Raw genomic sequence first — 20,644 nt, forward strand, 5'->3', positions numbered from 1 at the left:
AAAAGTCAAGGTGTGTGAATACTTTCTGAACACACTGCATAATAGCTTGCTGCAAGATAAATTCACCTGATGCTGTGAATACCAAGAGTAAACGCAAGTGGATGCTATGCTCTTTCACCCTCACATTGCTACCTTTACAGGAAGTGTGTAGAGAGTGACGGAACTCTCTTCACTGGTCCAAAGTCTAAGTCAAGTCTGAAGTCAGAGTACAATTTAGACGTCACAGCCTGGGCACATCTCTCTAAACACATTTCGCTTTTTAATGTGTTGAAATACCAACGACTGTCTCCAAAGAAATGTTCTCCTCGCCAAAGTTACCAAGAAACAGTCTGTGGATGGGTTCCATTGAGCATTTGCTTTTGTGGTGGTCCAACAGCACCTTTTCACTTCAAGGCCTCATATACCCTTTACATGCTTGAAATAAATAAACAGCCTTGTTTCTATATTTAGATGACAGCCAGAGACAGTAACTCTGGGTAATCTGAGGATAGCAAAGCTCTGTTACGTACAGCAAAAAAAATAAAGACATCAATATCAAAAACTTTCATGACATCCCAAGTTTCTGCAGTTTGGTAGATGAATAGATAGAGGTTTAATTGAAGTAGTCCCTCTTGTTCAGTGTCATGGACAACCATGGAATAGGTTCAAAAGCAGTGTGACCAGTAGGGCTCTTGGCAGAGGTGCTGAAAGCTGAATTAGTGGTGAGTGTTGGTGGAGGTGTCGTCATGCAGATGCCTGCACTGAACGGGTGACATCAACATCAATAATGAAAGTGGCTCATCAATGACCAGGGGAGGGCTACTGTATAAAAAGGAGGGAGAGTTACTCTAAGCACTTATAAAAGACTGATCAACCAGCTAGACTGGCCCCTCCAAAGCATTATAGAAAAACATATCTAAACTTTGTGGAATTAACTCAGGCAGAAACTGGTAAGTAAAAGTTTGCAATTTGACAATCTAAAATACATTTAATAACTGTCTTAACGTTATGTTAAATGTGAAGCATTGTTTTACCACAGAGTTAAAGAGATAGACATGTTACTGACCTTTATTGAAAACAGATTACTTATAATAATGAGTTAAATAAGTTCATAGAAGATTGCTGAGACGTGTTCTTAATTTTTCAGGCAATCAATATGCTTTCCATCCGATCTTTGGACAAAATTGTTTTGATAATTGTCCTCTGCAGTTTACACACAGAGGCGAGACCAATGAGGTAAGTTGACCAACTTAACTGTCGAAATGCAATTTTGTGTGTTGCATTTCATACCATGGTTTATTCCTCAATGGCATTTCATTTCTTTGTTGTGTCCTGTATTCTAAGTCACCTCAATTAAAACGGGTTGCAATGGTTATTCTCTGACCAACAGAAAGAGGTCCATCAGTGAGGTCCAGCTCATGCACAACGTGGGAGTACACAAGCAGGTGGGGGAGAGACAAGACTGGCTTCAGCTGAAGTTAAAGGATATAATTGCAGCCTCACACGCCAAAGCACAACAACATGGACAATCAGGGAAGATCCGGAGTCTGCTTCCTGATGATCTCACAGGACTGAGCCTGTATACAAGTTAAGCCTGAGTACTCAGGGTTTGTCTTCTTTTCAGTCTTACACAAGTAATACCTCGTAAAAAAACAGTTGAAATTTCACAAGTTTCATTGTGAAACTCATTTTAGTTTTAGATATTTTCTAAATTATTATTCTAATTATGTTTTTATTAATGTATTTACTATTTATTTATTTATATTTTTTATTTATTTCCTGTTTTTTCTGCATTTGAATTAACAAGACATTTTGTTAATGACCACTACCTGGACTAAAGCACACAGAACAGTATATATTTTTTTATACCACTTTACCACCTTCACCTCTTACTACACCGGCCCTGACACTCGTTGGATGTGGCAGGGCTTGAAAACTATTACGGTCAACAAAGGGAAACCTAGACTCGAGCTGCCCAGTGACGCAGGCCTACCAGATGAGCTAAATGCCTATTATGCTTGCTTCGAGGCAAGCAACACTGAAGCACGCACGAGAGCACCAGCTGTTCTGGATGACTGTGTGATAATGTTCTCGGTAGCCGATGTGAGCAAGACTTTTAAACAGGTAAACATTTACAAAGCCGCGGGGCCAGATGGATTACCAGGACATGAACTCAAAGCATGCATGGACCAACTGGCAAGTGTCTTCCATGACATTTTCAACCTCTCCCTAACTGAGTCTGTAATACCTACATGTTTCAAGCAGAGCACCATAGTCCCTTAGCCCAAGGAGGAGAAGGTAACCTGCCTAAATGATTACTGCCCCGTAGCGCTCACGTGGGTAGCCATGAAGTGCTTTGAAAGGCTGGTCATGACTCACATCAACAGCATCCTCCCGGATACACTAGACCCACTACAATTCGCATACCACCCCAACAGATCCACAGATGAGGTAATCTCAATCGCACTCCACACTGCCCTTTCCCACCTGGACAAAAGGAACACCTATGCGATAATGCTGTTCATTGAAGACAGCTCAGCGTTCAACACCCTAGTGCCCACAAAGCTCATCACTAAGCTAAGGATCCTAGGACTAAACACCTCCCTCTGCAATTGGATCCTGGACTTCCTGACGGGCCGCCCCAGGTGGTAAGGGTAGGCAACAACACGTCTGCCATGCTGATCCTCAACACTGGGGCGTCTCAGGGGTGTGTACTTAGTCCCCTCCTGTACTCCCTGTTCACACACGAGTCGTGTTTGCGTAGCCAAACACGACTCCAACACCATCATTAAGTTTGCTGATTACACAACAGTGGTAGGCCTGATCACCGACAACGATGAAACAGCCTATAGGGAGGAGGTCAGAGAACTTCCAGTGTGGTGCTAGGACAACAACCTCTTCCTCAATGTGAGCAAGACAAAGGAGCTGATTGTGGACTACAGGAAAAGGCGGGCCGAACAAGCCCCCATTAACATCAACGGGGCTGTAGTGGAGCGGGTTGAGAGTTTCAAGTTCCTTGGTGTCCACATCACCAACGAACTATCATGGTCCAAACACACCAAGACAGTCGTGAATAGGGCACAACAAAATATTTTCCCCCTCAGGAGACTGAAAAGATTTGGCATTGGTCCCCAGATCCTCAAAAAGTTCTACAGCTGCACCATCGAGAGCATCCTGGTTGCATCCCCACCTGATATGGCAACTGCTCGGCATCTGACTGTAAGGTAGTACATACGGCCCAGTGCATCACTGGGGCCAAGCTTCCTGCCATACAAATATTAGGTGGTGTTAGAGGAAAGCCCATAAAATTGTCACAGACTCCAGTCACCCACTCATATACTATTTTCTTTGCTACCGCATGGCAAGTGGTATCGCAGCACCAATTCTAGGACCAAAAGGCTCCTTAACAGCTTCTACCCCCAAGCCAAAAGACTGCTGAACAACTAATAAAATGGCCATCGGACTATTACATTGCCCCCCCCCCCCCCCCCCCCTCCATTTGTTTTGTACACTGCTGCTACTCGCTGTTTATTATCTATGCATAGTCACTTCACCCCTACCTACATGTACAAATTACCTCTAACTTGTACCCCCGCACACTGACTCGGTACCGGTACCCCCTGTATATAGCCTCGTTATTGTTATGTCATTGTGTTACTTTTTATTATTTTTTACTTTAGTTTATTTGGTACATATTTTCTTCACTCTTCTTGCACTGTTGGTTAAGGGCCTGTAAGTAAGCATTTCACGGTAAAGTCTATACTTGTTGTGTTCGGCGCATGTGACAACGTTTGATTTGATTTGTATGTGTCAAATTACCGTTAGCAGTATCAAAAAAGGTTTGTTATTGTCTTTGATATGTCCATCTCCTTGACATTGCTTTATTTCAGTGTAAAGCACTGTTTGCTTTAAATAATGTTCACAATGAGGACCAACTTAGTTACTGTTTATACCGTTATAATCATGATGACATCACTGTTTACTACTCTCACAGAGGCTTTGTAATTTCAAAATAAGAATTCATGAAAAGCACAAAATGTAAAAAAAGATTGATTTCAATGTGAATATCATGTGAGATTATTTTTATTTGCATTAATAAATTGAATATTTGCAAAAAAAAATGGCAGGTCTACATTTGTGGGGTGGAGTTACGGGGGACTCAGTGACCCCCTGAATGAGACATGAGTCCCCCTAAATGCAACAAAGTCAAACTTTGGGGGGGCTCCAAATAATGCTAATTTAATCATTTTACTAGTTTTATATGCAATTTGTACTGCTATAGTGATACTGTAACTATTAAAATAAAAGCTTATTCCAAATGAAATGTACATCCCCAGCTCTGTGTCATGGTTGAAACAAATGTCTTCCATGTATCTACTTGTCATCCTGGGACAGTCCCGTGTCTCAGACCCTTTTCAGGTATCCCAACTTGTCTTTCTACAAAAAATGACACATCAATTAATTACGGCTACAATGGCATTCACCGAATGTGTTCATTTCAAATTAAAAAGTTATAAAAAAACGTATGTCTTTACTATTAAGCCCGTGCACATGAAGCGCCTGTACACAAAGGAGGACCGAATGTTAAGGTATAATTCACACTCTGAGTGGAAGTAAGACAAGGAGTTGAGACACTGAAGGAAGAAGAAGAATCTCTCCCTTCTCATGTAACTTAGGCTTTGTGAGATACCCTGTAAGAACCTATGTACACAAACCCCTTCAGTGTCATGAATGCAAAAGATTTGGTCATGTATCCAGTGTATGCCGAAGGGAAGAATGCAGTATGCCAGCTGAGGTTATATGCTCAAATCCAATCAAATGTGTATAGAATAACAGTGAAATGCTTACTTATGGACCCTTCCCAACATTGCATAAAGCAAAATAGAAAAATAATAGAAAGATAATAACATCTGGAATAAATACAGCTCTTCAAGGTGCAACGGGTTCTACTGGAGGTGATGGGGCGAGGCCTGTCTCTGGGGAAGGAGCTGTGCGACTGCAATACCTGCACCCCTAAGAGAACCTGTGCATGTGACTGTGGCCATGACTGGGAAGCCTGCCTTGGTGGTAAGGCCTGGTGTTATCACTGCGACAAGCACGGGCACATACTGGAAACCTGCGTGTTCCACCAGCCATGGAGGTCCGAGGCGTCGGCTGATTCGCCACCTGTTGTAGAGGCCCCACAGTCAAGCACTGTTACCGATGAGGAACTGTCCACTCTGTTCTGCGGTGTGCTCTTGGAGGAGAGGATGAGCTTTCTCTGTCTGCTGGTGAGGTCCCTGATCTACCTGTCCCTGATCTTCTGCTTCCTGCTGGAGGTGAGTCCGAGCTGCAGGCTGGGGTGCCTGAGACTCCAGTGGAGCTGCAGGTTTCTGATGCTGTTGATGAGCTGGTGGCTAGCCAGCTGCCCATGGCCAATACTGCTGAGCTGATGGATGGCGGTGGGGCGGAGTCTCTGCCGGTTGCTGATAAGAGTGAAGAGCCCCTCACACGCTATCTCCTGAGACTGATAATACTGAGTTGTACCCTAGGCCTGAAGCTGGGGAGGGGTCTGACCCTGCCCTTGGTTCTGCTGGGTTAGTGGCAGTCAAAACTGAACATTGCTTTCCTGATTCACCTGACTCCCCTTCTCTGCAAAAGGTGACTGTGTCAAGAAGGGTGGACACGCCCTCAACAACCAAGCAGGTCAGTGAAGACCCGGGAGTGAAGCTGTTGTTCAAGATGAACAATCATACAGAGTGCATGTTCTCATTGTTTCAGGTGATGTTGCTCATTCATGTTTACCTGTGTAGGCCTACTGCAATGCAATGTCAGGACCCTGGTGAAATGTCAGCCAGCTCCTATTATGGTTCCTGTTCCTGTACATTCAGCTTGGTTATGTAAACCCCTTGTTTTTGTGTTTAAATGCTTTTGACAGCCTTCATTTCAAGGGAAGTGGTAAACCTATAACTGTTTAGAGCTTTTTCTCCACACTTCGTGCGTCAAGGAGAATAGGGAGTAAACGTGACGATTGTCATTATGTTATACGTCACATAATCTAAAGTCTTGCCTGATTATGTATGTCCAGACATGGATTAATCCCCGTTTATTAGGAGAATCACATTTATTGACTGTTAGTGATGTGGGGATATTTATCATGTGAATGTATTACCTGAATGTGTTTATATATCATTGGCATACCTTTTATTGAAGTTGATGATCAATTATGTAATTGGTAGGATTTGTGATGCGTTCTGGGTCATGGGTGTTGCTACAAGAAACATGTCTTTGCTTTGTTTGGGAGACTAGACAGACAGGTAACAGGTCGGCATGGATTGAAGCCTGGATTTTCATTTGATAGGGCTCTCCTTGATTCCGATAAGTTTATTACGTCTACTGGCTATATCCACTTGCAAATAAAAATCCTCACATAGGCAATAAAAAGCACATCTTCCTCGTATGCCTCCTCAATGTTAAAATCCTACCGCATGGTACGCTTTAGTAGAGCCTGCACCAGTGAATGAGTTTGTTTGGCATTCCATCCGACAGTGCAACCTTGGATCATAAATAACTACTCTTTATTATTTGTTGATCAGTCGGTCACAATTTAACCATGGCACATGGCCTTTTTCTTTCTCTCAAACACGGCCAATGTTTCTCGGCAACTGAAGGATCATAATAAATTGAATATGAAAAAGGTGGACTTTGTATCATTTATTGAAATGTTCATAAACTGCACACCACAAATGGAAGGAATCTGAGAAAAATGTCATCATTGTGAGTGCAGCTGAACACTTTTTGGGACTCAGTGATTTTACAGCAGAGGCCTGCAGGGAATCCTGTCGAAGAATGTTCCACCATCACAGGCCCCCGAGCCTGTAGGGATGTGACTTGAATTAGATTGTGACTGGAGAAGTGGGATGGGGTTTTAATGTGTCTATTTGTTGTATTATGTCCGGGGTTTATTCTTCAATGTTTTTTCATTCTATTGTTCACTACCCTGTACAGTAGGGGGCGGCAATACACTTTATAGGATGTAGTCCGTCTCAAACCTCAGATAAACAGTGTGTTGGAGGGAGATTCCTAGATTTGAGAAGTGTGCAGGAGGACATGAGACAAAGGAATGTGTAGTATCAGTGGAAAAAGTTGGGTGTGTAAACCTTAGGGGTACCCGTGGTACTGGAGATCAGAACTGTGTCTGGTGAGAGAAGGGCAGGTTGAGGTTGCCATGATCAGAGTAGTGCAGAAGGTGACCTTATGATAAGGCAGTGAAGAGAGTAGGAAAGGAAGATGGGTCCAGGGTGAGGGATCCTAAGAGAATCCCTGTGAGTAGGCCGAGGCCAATGGAGTGATAGGAATAACATACTTCAGTAAGGTTGGGTTTTTTTGGCATTCAAGTCCATGGTTGTCAATTGTACTGCAGGGATGGAACGTAAATCACAGAGGATAGATAGGTGGCAGCTGCAGAGAAGTACTTGGGTGTACGAGATTTTACTGCCGAAGCGTTAGATGTTTTTGAATTATAGTGTCCCATCCTCACAGACTGCTGGCCTGGAGTAGGATCAGATGGGCCAAAGTAGTGGAATAGTGGTGAGGTTTTAATGGGTGTAGGGTTAGTTGGAAGGGCAACAACAAAAAAATCTCAAAGTGTAATGAATTCATTCTCCAGAATAGTAGGTTGATGCACAGCAAATACAGTAGGTGGCGGCATGCACCTATGATATTTGTTTGCGGACTGCCAAGAAGAAGAAGAAGAAACTGGGCTATATATTTATTTTTAAAATTACAGCCAAATCTCGCGAGAGCGTCTGAGCAGCAGGGACAACCCAAACCAAAATCAATTATTTTAACGGATTGGATTGAGCCTTTGAATTCCATGTATATGTTTTGTACAGGGTATATGATATTAATGCGAGAATATTTATCATTTAAAAGGTAAGACTTGTTTTGGTGAATGTAAGTGTTCACATGTTTGAGCTAGCTAGTGATGCAAACGGAAACAAATAGTGGTAATACAATTATTTGTTCATTTGATAACAAAAAAAAAGTTGAAATAGCACTGTGGATGTGTTACAGTTCAGAATAGCATTGGGGGCATACTAACATGCACGGTACAGCCTTACCCCATTTCATGGAACCAAGATCCATAGGTAAGGATGTACATTGCTATATGAATGTTCAATACATAATAGATTGACTGGTGAGCTTAATGTGGCTCATTTCACAGTGGTTTCAGAGTCCTGCAATAAGAGAAAACAGAGTTTTCTGTGTAAACTCTTCAGAATTGTAATCTGTGGATGTCACTGAGTAGGCTGATACCCCATTTCATGGACCCAAAATCCATTGGTATCAGCCTACTCTGTGACACCCACAGATTACAATTCTGAAGAGTTTATACAAATATTAGTGTAGTAGCTCATATTAGAGAACTTTAACTGTGGGAAGTCACCTCACTAGCTTATTGTGCGTATTGACATTCATATTGCAATGTATCAGCCTAATCAACTCATTTTTATTTATCACATGCTTTTTAAACAGGTGTAGACTAACAGTGAAATGCTTACTTACAGCATAGAACAATTATAGAAACATTGTAACATGAGGAATAAACACACGAGTAACGATAACTTGGCTATATACACAGGGTACTAGTACAGAGTCGTTGTTTAGGTGTACTAGGTAATTGAAGTAGATATGTACATATAGGTAGGGATAAAAGGGTCAATGCAGATAGCTAATCTGGGTAGCTATGTGGTTAACTATTTAGCAGTTTTATGGCTTTGGGGGTAGAAGCCGTTCAGGGACCTGTTGGTTCCAGACTTGATGCATCGATACCGTTTGCCGTGTGGTAACAGAGAGAACAGTCTAACTTGGGTGGCAGTCGTTGACAGTTAAAAGAAATTAGGGCCTTCCTCTGACACCGCCTGGTATAGAGGTCCTGGATGGCAGGGAGCTTGGCCCCAGTGATGTACTGGGTAGTATGTACTACACTCTGTAGCGGTGATGTAGCCGGTTAAGATGCTCTTAATGATGCAGCTATATACGTTTTGTAGTATCTGAAGGCCCATGCCGAATCTTTGCAGCCTCCAGAGGGGGAAGAGTCGTTGTTGTGCCTTTTCGGACTTTTGGTGTGTGCGGACCATGATAATTCCTTAGTGAGCTGAGCTGTAGTCAATAAACATCTTTCTTACACGGGTGTTCCTCTTGTCCAGATGGGAGAGGGCAGTGTGGAATGCAATAGAGGTTGCGTCATCAGTGGATCTGTTGGGGCGGTATGCGAATTGGAGTGAGACCAGGGTGTCTGGCATGATGTTGACGTGAACCATCACCTGCCTTTCAAAGCATTTCACAGCCATAGACATTTAGACAGGTTACCATGGCGTTCTTGGGTACAGGGATTACGGTGGTGTGTTGAAACATTACATATTACAGACTGTGTCAGGGAGAGGTTGAAGATGTCAGTGAAGACACTTGCTAGCTGGTCAGCGTGTGCTCTGAGTACGCGTCCTGGTAATCTGTCGGGCCTCACAATTCTGAAGAGTTTACACAAGTATTAGCGTTGTAGCTCATATTCTGGAACTTTAACTGTGGGAAATCACCTCACTATTCAGCCTGTTGCTGAATCTTTGCAGCCTTCTTTGCAATATGAATGTTCAATAATGCAATGTATTTTATTTAACTAGACAAGTCCGTTAAGAACAAATTCTTATTTACAATGATGGCCTATGAGGGCCAGAACGACAGATTTGTACCTTGTCAGCTTGGGAATTCCATCTAGCAACCTTTCAGTTACTTGCCCAACGCTCTAACCACGGGGCTACCTGCCGCCCCTATGGATGTCCGGTACTTATTGATACAGCAGGAAATTGAAATGCTAACAGTTGCTGTAGTTATTTTTTTGTTTATTTGGCAAAAGACTCAAAACAAAAGTCCAGCTTCTGTGACAGCATCCACAATGTTCCTGCATTGTCTGTTGTGACAGAGATTTATTTTGGGCCTCTCAAGTAGTCTACACTTTGGACCCGTTCCAAAATGGACCTGGGGCATTCCCACTCTATGCATAAATACAATTTTCAATATAGACTGAACAAACCCGAAGGCAACTAGACCAGGGAACGTATGGACCTGGTTGGATCTAGACCCGATCCGACTGAGGGAAGCGGCAGAAAAGTCCATTTGTAAACTACTTTGTTAATCAGAGTTGATAAAGCGTGAGGGAGAAAGAGGTGCCGCTGTAGCAGATGGAGGAGTCTTGTGTGTGTACTGTGAGCGAGTGACTGGCGGAGGGAGAGACTTAAACCAAGCCGTAAATGTAATTAACTATGAAGTTGTGGCACCAAGGAAAGATATTCAGATTACTAAGTTATCATTTCCTAAAATAACTTTTCAGATATTTTCATATCTGATCCATAGTCTTCTGATTAATGAATTATTTACTTTACCTCACATTAATCTCATTCCAAACGTCGTAAATTGTTGGTTATTGTTGGTTATCTGCACGAACCCAGTCTTCACTATGAGTCATCCATACGGGGCGGTAGTGGTTAGAGCGTTGGACTAGTAACCGGAAGGTTGCAAGTTCAAACCCCCGAGCTGACAAGGTACAAATCTGTCGTTCTGCTCCTGAACAGGCAGTTAACCCACTGTTCCTAGGCTGTCATTGAAAATAAGAATTTGTTCTTAACTGACTTGCCTAGTTAAATAAAGGTTAAAAAAAAAAGTGTCTTAAATCATGTGTTTATTACTAAGTAATTCACAGAAATGCATATACAAACAAACAAGGTAAATGTGGTTACAAGAAATGATAGGAGAATGTGCCCTAGTGGGCTAAACCGGCATGGCGGCTTGTTAGACAAAGGGGAAGTGGGGGTCGACTAAGAAGTCACTATAAGTGATAATTATAACAATTGAAATGCTAATCCTTTGCACATGAACGCTCACTCATTCGGGAACAATTGCAATCAATCAGTGTGTCTTCTTGATCGCCGGTTGCGGTTAGAGTGGATTGTTCAGAGTGACCTTCATTCGTTTCGTTATAGAATGGATGTTTCGGCGGTTATCGTTCTTTGTGTTCAATGATACCGAATTCCTAGCTGCAGACTGGTAATTAATATCAAAGACTTGTTCTTATTCTGTCGGTATCGATAGTCAACCACGTGGTATGGTTAAATGATTCAGCAATGGTCTACAACCTTTGTCCCCTCGTAATGGAGAAAAACATGGTCTCGTGATAATTTCTCAAAGTTGGGTTTTATTCGGAATTGCAGAAAAAAGGGGCTGTCCCAGGATGTCTGACCCTAACTGGGCTCAGGGGCGGTCCTCTGATTTAGTTAACTCCAATTCCCTTTTTGAGTTTTCCTTCAATAAACAGTCCAAAATCACATTGTAAAATTGTGTAAACAGTATCATACTCACTCATTCATTTTTACACAACAATTAGATTTAAACCTCATATCTGAGGCTATTATATAAACAGCGTTATGGTAATGTGGCCACACCATCTCCCATGAGCTTCCCCAAGTTGAAAACAAACGGACCAGTTCGTAGCTGGATTCTTCACCGATCTTTTATACTTTCTCCCGAACATGAAATTTGTTCGTACCTCAAGTTCTGTGAGGTGGGATAAATTCCTTTGTTCTCTATGAAAATGTACTCTCTATACTGTGTCCATGAGGAATTTACGACGTCTCTCTGACCACAGCAGCCTAGTTAAAGGGGGAGGCAGGGGGATGGGCCTCGCCACACCCAAAGAGGCAACATCATGACGCCAGTTAAGATTTTGATTACAATGTGCGCATATGGTCTAGTTGTCAGTGGAATAGCCTACAATGTTTTCAGATCAGTTTTACTTGAGGCAGGGGCATACAACGCAGCATAGACATAGCTTTTAGTAGTTTAACATTTTATTTTGTATGTATTTATTCAGGTTCACAGTGTGGACCAAACCAAGGGCCCCGTACCGAACAGTTCAGTACGAATAGGAGAGCCATAGGTATCAGCCTACTCTGACACACACAGATTACAATTCTGAAGTGTTTACACAACTCATATGCGCTATGACGCTAATATTTATCTTTAACTGTCGGAAATCACCTCACTATACAGTTTTTAGTCTCGCAGTAAGAGCTACGACGCTCATATTTGTGTGAACTCTTCAGAATTGTAATCTGTGGATGTCAGTCAGTTGCTACCCCATTTCAATGACCCAAGATTCATAGGTAAGGCTATACAGGGCATTCAAAAAGTATTCAGATCCCTTGACTTTCTCCACATTTTGTTACGTTACAGCCTTATTCAAATATATATCTCATTAATCTACACACAACACACCATAATGACAAATCAAAAACCGGTTTAGACATTTATGCAAATGTCAAGAAAAAAGGTCACATTTACATAAGTATTAAGACCCTTTACTTTGTTGAATAACTTTTGGTAGCGATTACACCCAAGAAGACTTGAGGCTATGACGCTACAAGCTTGGCACACCTGTATTTGGGGAGTTTCTCCCATTCTTCTCTGCAAATCCTCTCCGGTCCTGTCAGGTTGGATGGGGAGCGTTGCTGTACAGCTATTTTCAGGTCTCTCGAGACGTTCGATCGGGTTCAGGTCCAGGCACTGGCAGGGCCACTCAAGGATATTCAGAGACATGTCCTGAAGCCACCCCTGTGTTGTGTGCATTGTCCTGTTGGAGGTGAACCTTCTCTGAGGACCTGAGCACTGTGGAGCAGGTTTTCATCAAGGATCTCTCTGTACTTTGCTCTGTTAATCTTTCCCTCGATCCTAACTAGTCTCCCAATCCCTGCCACTGAAAAAAATCCCAACAGCAAGATGCTGCCACCATCAGGCCAAAGCACTCAATCTTGATTTCATCAGACCAGTGAATCTTGTTTCTCATGGTCTGAGTCCTTTAATAAGGGGCCGTTTGGCAAATTTTACTGAGGAGTGGCTTCCGTTTGGCCGCTCTAAATAAATAATAGAGGTTGACATTATTATTTTTTATGACTACCCCCTTCCTCTGTCCCACATACATACAGTACAAGTCAAAAGTTTGGACACCTACTCATTCCACGGTTTTTCTTTTTTGTACCATTTTCTACATTGTAGAATAATAGAGAAGACATCAAAACTATAAAATAGCACATATGGAATCATGTAGTAACAAAAAAAGTGTTTAACAAATCAAAATATATTTGAGATTCTTCAAATAGCCACCCTTTGCCTTGATGACAGCTTTGCACACTCTTGGCAAACTTTTGACTGGTACTGTGTATCTGTAAGGTCCCTCAGTCAAATATTGCATTTAAAGACCAGGGAGCTTTTTAAAAGCCTCATAAGGAAGGGCAGTGATTGGTAGATGGGTAATAATAACAGATCAGACATTGAATATATATTTAAGCATGGTTAAGTTAATAATTATGCTGTGGATGATATATTAAACCAGACTAAATCGTAATTCTGAACTGAGCTGCATGACAGGAAGGAAACTGTTTCAGGATGTGATTTTAAAACAGCTACAGAGTTCAATGGCTGTGATCTGAGGATGGATCAACAACATTGTAGTGACTCTACAATGACTTAAATGACCGAGTGAAAATAACAATTTAAATATACAGAATCAAAAAATATTCCTAAACATGTATATGCATTAAGGCACTAAAGTAATACTAAAAAAAAAACACAGCAAAGGAATAGATCACTGAGTTAACTGCCTCCTGATTTTCAAGCATGGTGCTGGCTCCAGCATGTTATGGGTATGAGTTTTTCAGGATGAAATCCTACAGGAAAATCTGTTTGTCTGCTTTACACCAGACACTGGGAGGGGAATTCACCTTTCAGCAGGACAATAAGCCAAATCTGCACTGGAGTTGCTTGCCAAGAAGAACTGTATGTTCCTGAGTGGTCAAGTTAGTTTTGACCTAAATCTGCTTAAATCTATGGCAAGACTTGAAAATGGCTGTCTAGCTATGATCCCCAGCACCTTGACAGAGCTTGAAGAATTTTGAAAAAAATAATGGGCAAATATTGTCCAATACAGGTGTGCACTTTGACATTGGAGTATTTTGTGTAGATCGTTGACCATAAAGGACATCCATTTCAATCCCACTTTGTCACACATGTGAAGAAATCCAAGGGGGGTGTAGACTTTATAAGTATGCCCCAATTACAAATGAAGTCTATTACAGCCACAATACGATTTCAACAGATTTTTGCTTTATTTTGTCAAATTAACTAATTGTCTTTTACGATTATATAACAACATTTGGAACTTGTTTAACATGATCTAGTCCAAATATGGCCTGAGTCCGCAATTTGTATCCGTTTGCATCGCTTTCAATGGGGGACTTTTATTTTGAAGGCTGCCCGCAAATTCCACTATTGTGGCTAATCCTTGTTGTGGCCAGCTTCACATAGGTAGCCACTGCCTGGCTAGCTATACAAATATGTTTCTATTTTTACAAACATTCTAAATCATCTCTGCTATTTACTAGCTGGGACTGGTAACTAACTTAGTGCTGGCTATGTTGTGATCACAATAGTTAGCTGAGGTGCTACTGTCATCATTGTTAGTTAGTTAGCTAGCTACTTAGTCACAATTAGCTAGCTAGTAAACCACAATTAGTTTAGCTCGTATTATTCGGGATCATCGTGACATTAGCTGGCGAGCAGCTGTGAAGAGTTAGAATGCGAAGGGGAACTGCTTTTTAGTTTCGTATTCACTGAATGTATAACTAGCATCTATGTGAATATTTACAGCTTGTTTGGCTCTCCTGAATTAACCCAGTGAATTAATATCTAACTCGACTCCCTTCGTCATGTCAGATTATGAATGGTGAGTAATCTGGGCTGGATGTCTCTGCATTGGTGATGGCAGCACGTCCAGTCATATGATAGCAACTCAAGTGACACTGAGAATTGGGAACGAAAAACAACCGACCTCGCAAACTCTGCAAGCACTCGAGGTGAGGCAATTACTTTATATTTGATAGTGTGTACGGTCAGATAAAACTGACACTAACCAAGATGGTTGTCATTTCTGTGGAGGCATTTCACATCCATTTTCATGTGTATAGTGCTATAGGCGTAGTCCATCCTATTATAGGCTAGACAGATGTTTTTCAGCATAGTCACACACTCATTGTGCACTTCTTTACTTTTCTATATATTGTTTTGCAAGTATTTTCTTATAAAAAGCTCTGCGCTGTTGGTTAAGGACTTGTTGGTAAAGTCTACACCTGTTGTATTCGGCACATGTAACAAATACATTTTGAATTCATAATGTTGACATTGACCATTGTGATTTCCAATGAAGGCCTGGTTACTCTTGAGCCCAACATCATAAAAGGCTACTGTTTTTATCATGGCTGTAAAGTCAGATGGGCTGTCATAACTCTCCCAGTAGTCATTATTTTAAAAGTCCACTGTCATGACAGCATGACAGCGCTATGTACACTTTATAACTACAAGTTTAAAGTGTTTGTTAATGGTCTATGCCCTTTACTGGCTGTTGTTTTGGCAGAAAGAAAGTCTTTGGCATTTCTTGGGTCATTGTAGTTCAGTTATTCTATACAGAATATATACAGAGTTCAGTCCCTAGAGAGACTAGTTACCTAACTTCCAAAGCAAACTCGTTAAAAAAACAGTCCTTATTTTTCATAACTTCTAAGAACTGGTGCAGAACATGACCATGCAAGTGTGTTTTTTGGCTTCTCTCTAAACAGGAACGTTGGCCTGCTTTTTATACTTCCATGGCTCACTGATGTGATGTGCCCTCATAATAAGGGAACAGACATTATCCTATACAACACTGTGCTTTTACTGAATCTCTGGGACAATATGTTCAATATTTCAATACTAAATGGGAAGCTATTACTCATGATTGTAGGCCTATATAGGGACGCAATCATTTTGATACTGCTTTAATGTCTTTTCCCTTTATACGATGTACCAATAGACAAGTGGTCTACCTACACTAAAAGGGATTCTGCTTTTGTGCGTGTACATTTGTGTCCTTCCATTCTCTCCAGTTAGTCTTCTTGGGTTAGATGGGCTGCTTCTATGCTGTCTGTCTTTAAAAAAATGGTTTTATTATTATTATTGAATATTTAAAACATACAATATACTTGCAGTGAAGCCGCTCAACAACTACATCACATTAGTAGTCATCTTACAGACTCCCATCCAGAGCGACATACAGAAGCAACCAGGGTCAACGCCCTGCTCAAGGGCACGTCGACAGATCTCCCACAAGGTCACAAAATCGTGACTGTGACAGTATGGCCCAGGCTGGTGTTATAATTACCTCTAGAGGTAAATACTGGTTCTAGTAAAGCCCTGGACCATACTGTCACTGCTGACAGAGGTCCTGAGTGTCTTTATGGTTACAGCAGACACAAGATTTGTGACCTTCAATCTGTAATAATACATTAGGGGAAGAAGTGTGTGAGAAGTTTAACTGCAATTAGTATTTATTGTGCTTTCTGCTCTGGACAACGCTCAGTCGCGTGCATCTCGACTAGAGGCAGACCTGGTGAAGATGAGCCTGCATGGTGCTAGTGGGGGCAGTGACCGCTCACGCGACCGCCGCCGCTCCAGCGACCGCTCCCGGGACTCGTCGCACGAGAGGGGAGAGGGCCAGCTCACCCCCTGCATCAGAAATGTCACCTCGCCCACCCGCCAGCACAACAGCGGTGAGTAGAATGTAGTGCGAACACTTTCACACAGTCTCCTAAAATAATATTTCTAAGAGAACATGGATGGATTCTAATGTTGGCATGTAATAGGAGTAGTCTGTGAGAAAGGTCAGTCGTCATGCCAGTGAGTTAGTGCCTCTCTCCCTCCACCTCCAGACCGTGAGCGAGACGGTGGCTCCAGGCCCAGCAGCCCCCGTCCTCAGAGGATTTCCCCCAGCAGCTCCAGTAGTAGCGGGGTGGTCAGCAGCCGTAATAGCAGCCTGTCCAGCACTGAGGGCTGCTTTAAGAGCCTGGGAGTGGGAGATATGGTGTTTGTCTATGAGAATAGCAAGGAGGGACTGGGCACGGGCCTGGGTACCCGCAGCATCCGGACCTCAGGCTCCGAGAGGGTCACTCTTATAGTAGATAACACACGGTTCGTGGTGGACCCTTCAATCTTCACAGCACAGCCCAACACCATGCTGGGCAGGTAGGGCTGACCTCATTGTTGTACTTTGTTATGGTGAAATCATCAATCCGTATCAAGTTTTGTTTTACCAGTATGGTTATGAGGAGGAAGTCACCTACATGGGTTTTTTCCTTTAGCTTTTTTATTGTACGAAAGCTGAACAACACTGAAGTGTGACCCCTGTGAAATGTGACCTGTTTTGTGGTTTCTTGCAGAATGTTTGGATCTGGAAGGGAACACAATTTCACACGGCCCAATGAAAAAGGAGAGTATGAAGTCGCCGAGGGCATCAGCTCTACGGTGTTCCGAGCCATCCTGGTCAGTCAATAGCACTTTATTACCAAGTACAACACTCCCTTTTACTAACTTGGTCAATTATTGACTGTTTTTACTTGAAAACAATTCCTTGATCTAGCGTAGCCATTGCTAACCTTTGCTCTTCTGAGCCACAATGGGAGGGGCAGCCTGCTACTCATAGTAATCCTGAATTGATTAACTTATTTGTTGATTGTCTGAAACTTTGTAGCTTAATTATATAGACAACATAAACATTTACTTAAGGCTATAGAGTCAACCTCAGACTGTTATTATAGAGTATATGCCATGAGTTGTCCACTGAGGCTATGAATGTCCTGAGAACAAGTACAACAATCAATACCACTGGCTGTAGGTTGCTGATGTGAAAATGGAGGATGGGATTGATACATGTGGGCTGTTGTTGACAAACATGGATCAATCTGGCCACAGAGGCACCGCACTTGTTTAGAAAGATGCACCATTTTATTTTTGCATTTGCAAAGCTATATCCATGCCCAGCTCAACTGGCAATAAACTGATATCTGTACGTAGGGGGAAGGGCATTGGCCATTTTGAACATTTTAGGAAGGGGGAGCTGATAGGGGGCAGTCTCTGTAATGCCTGTCTTTTGTGTTTTCTCTGTTCACTCTCTAACTGGCAGGATTACTACAAATCTGGGATAATACGTTGCCCTGATGGAATCTCCATCCCTGAGCTGAGAGAGGCATGTGACTATCTGTGCATCACCTTTGACTACAGCACCATCAAGTGCAGAGACCTCAGTGAGTACACCCCCTTTTTACCCTTCTTGACCTGGTTGGCTCAGTGAACATAAATAATAAGCCCTTGGTTTTAATATCCCTTATTAGTGATTTAATTAGGTTTCCATTAAACTGATGAAAATGTTATGGAAAGTTAGTGTGTTGGTTTGCGTCTCTGAACTGCTGTCTCCTGACTGACCATGTCCCACTGTCCCTAGGTGCCCTCATGCATGAGCTGTCTAACGACGGTGCCCGGCATCAGTTTGAGTTCTACCTGGAGGAAATGGTTGTGTCTCTGATGGTGGCCAGCGCCCAGAGCGGAGAGAGAGAATGCCACATCGTGGTGCTCACTGATGACGACGTAGTGGACTGGGACGAAGAGTACCCACCGCAGATGGGAGAAGAGTACTCACAGAGTGAGTTAATACACACACACTCTCCACCCACCCCTATTTGACCTAGATATTTTGTGTGCATATTGATATGTAGACTGTCATTTTTAAATGTAAGTAGTTTTGTCCTGGAGCTGTTCTGGTCTATTTATGTTCTGTATTATGTCATGTTTCATGTTCTGTGTGGACCCCAGGTAGAGTAGTTTCGGCTTTCGCAACAGCTAATAGGGATCCTAATAAGATACTAAATACCAAAAATGTGTTCTTCCTAATTAGTAATCCCTGCTGTGGATTAAACTGTTGTTCACTTACCTAAAGGGACCAACTTAATTGACACTGCTTAAAAAAGTTGTTGATAATGAGTTGCTGTGTGTTTCACAACATTTAATTTTCTCTCTGCAGTAATATACAGTACAAAACTATACCGGTTCTTCAAGTATATAGAAAATCGAGATGTTGCCAAATCAGTTTTAAAGGAGAGAGGACTGAAGAAAATAAGATTAGGCATTGAAGGTAAGATGCTGATTTTTATCATGTATTTGCTGGGGTTCAGAGCAAAAATGTAAGATTTCGCTTCAGCATTGTGAACTCACTGGCTCTGTTGTCTGCGCCATGTATTGGTAGGTTACCCCACATATAAAGAGAAGGTGAAGAAGCGTCCTGGTGGCCGTCCTGAGGTCATCTACAACTACGTCCAGAGGCCCTTCATCCGCATGTCCTGGGAGAAGGAGGAGGGCAAGAGCCGCCATGTTGACTTCCAGTGTGTCAAAAGCAAGTCCATCACTAACCTGGCTGCAGCTGCTGCAGATATCCCCCAGGACCAGCTGGTCAACATGCACCCTGGCCCTCAGGTGGACGAGCTGGACAACCTCCCCAACCAGCCCCCCAGCGGACCCCAGTACAGCAACAACTACAACAACGACCCCGGTGACCCAGACGCCCCCTCGCCCGCAGTCTGAGGACTGCCCCCTCCCTGACACCTCCCTCCCCAGCGTACCGCAGCATGGAGCTAGAGGGGCATCATAACCATATTGCCTTGGCACCTCCTCCGCAGCCTTAGAGCCTCAAGGATCTGGTCGACTGTAAAAACCCGATAAGGGACTAGACTGGCAAAAGGGCATATTTCTCTTATTTCTTCAAATAAAATACTTGACCAAAGGAATTTATTTTTCTGTTAATTGTTTGAAATAAATTTAGCAAACCCAATTATTTTGTTATTATTATATATTGTTATTGTACAATGGTTATTGGGCTGTGCACTGGTGTTACTGTGTTTTCTTCCTGAGTTTTATTTCACGTGCAGTTCTGGGCATACTTCCTGGATGGCAAGACTAGTGAATACTGTAACTGTTCGGGGAATAGGTGCAGAGCGGGATGCCTGGCCATGGAGAAAAGCCTCTGATTTCATCACCATTCAGTGGAAATTACTGTTGAATTCCCCTCAGATATACTTTGAATCATGTAAGGGTTGGTTGACATCATAGAATTGGTAATGTAATGTGATTCTGTGCTCCCTAAATATTCAGCATGATATATAAAGATGTTCAAATCACATTGTATTGTGTTTTATTCTTATCATTATGCTTATTATCCATTAATAGCACTTGAGTTGAAAGAGTTTACTTTCACCTTATCCCTTTATGTAGAGCTGATGGTTTTATTTGCCCCCCCCCCACATTTTCTGAGCAAAAATCATTTTGCAGGAAACACCAGTTATTTTAATTTTGGAAATCTGTTCCCAAGTATTCCCACACATGAGAGACACGTGATCGTATACAATTTTAAGCCAGGTTTGAAATGGTCATGTTCTTGTCAAGTAATTATATCTGTTTGGGATTCTTGCAGTCTACAAATTATTTGTAATTATGTTCTGGCCCCCCGACCATCCACTCACAAAAACATCTGCCCGAGGCTGAGTCTAGTTGATGATCCCTGACGTAGAGTGTGTAATAGGATATTTTTAAACCATTTGTTAATCATTTCTGTGACTTGACTTCCCAACCTAGGGCTCTATTCAATCTGTATTGTGAAAGTTCAGCTTTACAGCATGATTGAAATTTAGAGGCAATGTTGCTGCATTAGTGGAGACTGTAT

The 20,644-nt window shown here is 42.3% G+C and overlaps 2 protein-coding genes across 4 annotated transcripts; both read left to right on the plus strand.

Moving 5' to 3' along the window:
• The first annotated feature begins 854 nt into the window (after positions 1 to 854).
• pth1b (parathyroid hormone 1b) lies at positions 855 to 1,606 on the plus strand. The gene is made up of 3 exons (XM_021586143.3): positions 855 to 929; positions 1,127 to 1,215; positions 1,370 to 1,606. The coding sequence occupies exons 2-3, from the start codon at positions 1,136 to 1,138 to the stop codon at positions 1,569 to 1,571; spliced, it is 282 nt and encodes a 93-aa protein (XP_021441818.1). The 5' UTR covers positions 855 to 929; positions 1,127 to 1,135; the 3' UTR covers positions 1,572 to 1,606.
• A 6,080-nt stretch (positions 1,607 to 7,686) lies between these two features.
• Positions 7,687 to 20,104, plus strand: LOC110506487 (BTB/POZ domain-containing protein 10). 3 transcript variants are annotated; one of them, XM_021586130.3, is made up of 9 exons: positions 7,687 to 7,893; positions 14,782 to 14,921; positions 16,460 to 16,649; positions 16,809 to 17,121; positions 17,316 to 17,418; positions 18,059 to 18,179; positions 18,377 to 18,574; positions 18,953 to 19,063; positions 19,175 to 20,104. In XM_021586130.3, exons 2-9 carry the CDS (start codon positions 14,847 to 14,849, stop codon positions 19,507 to 19,509), a joined length of 1,446 nt encoding a protein of 481 aa, XP_021441805.2. In that variant the 5' UTR covers positions 7,687 to 7,893; positions 14,782 to 14,846; the 3' UTR covers positions 19,510 to 20,104. The 3 variants fall into 3 exon arrangements, with proteins under 3 accessions (XP_021441805.2, XP_021441807.2, XP_021441806.2); XM_021586132.3 differs by lacking the exon at positions 7,687 to 7,893 and adding an exon at positions 14,319 to 14,373; XM_021586131.3 differs by lacking the exon at positions 7,687 to 7,893 and adding an exon at positions 14,334 to 14,459.
• Positions 20,105 to 20,644: the final 540 nt, after the last annotated feature.

Source organism: Oncorhynchus mykiss, chromosome 26 (assembly GCF_057628025.1).
Source record: "Oncorhynchus mykiss isolate SJ-2025 chromosome 26, ASM5762802v1, whole genome shotgun sequence".
Taxonomy (NCBI): domain Eukaryota; kingdom Metazoa; phylum Chordata; class Actinopteri; order Salmoniformes; family Salmonidae; genus Oncorhynchus; species Oncorhynchus mykiss.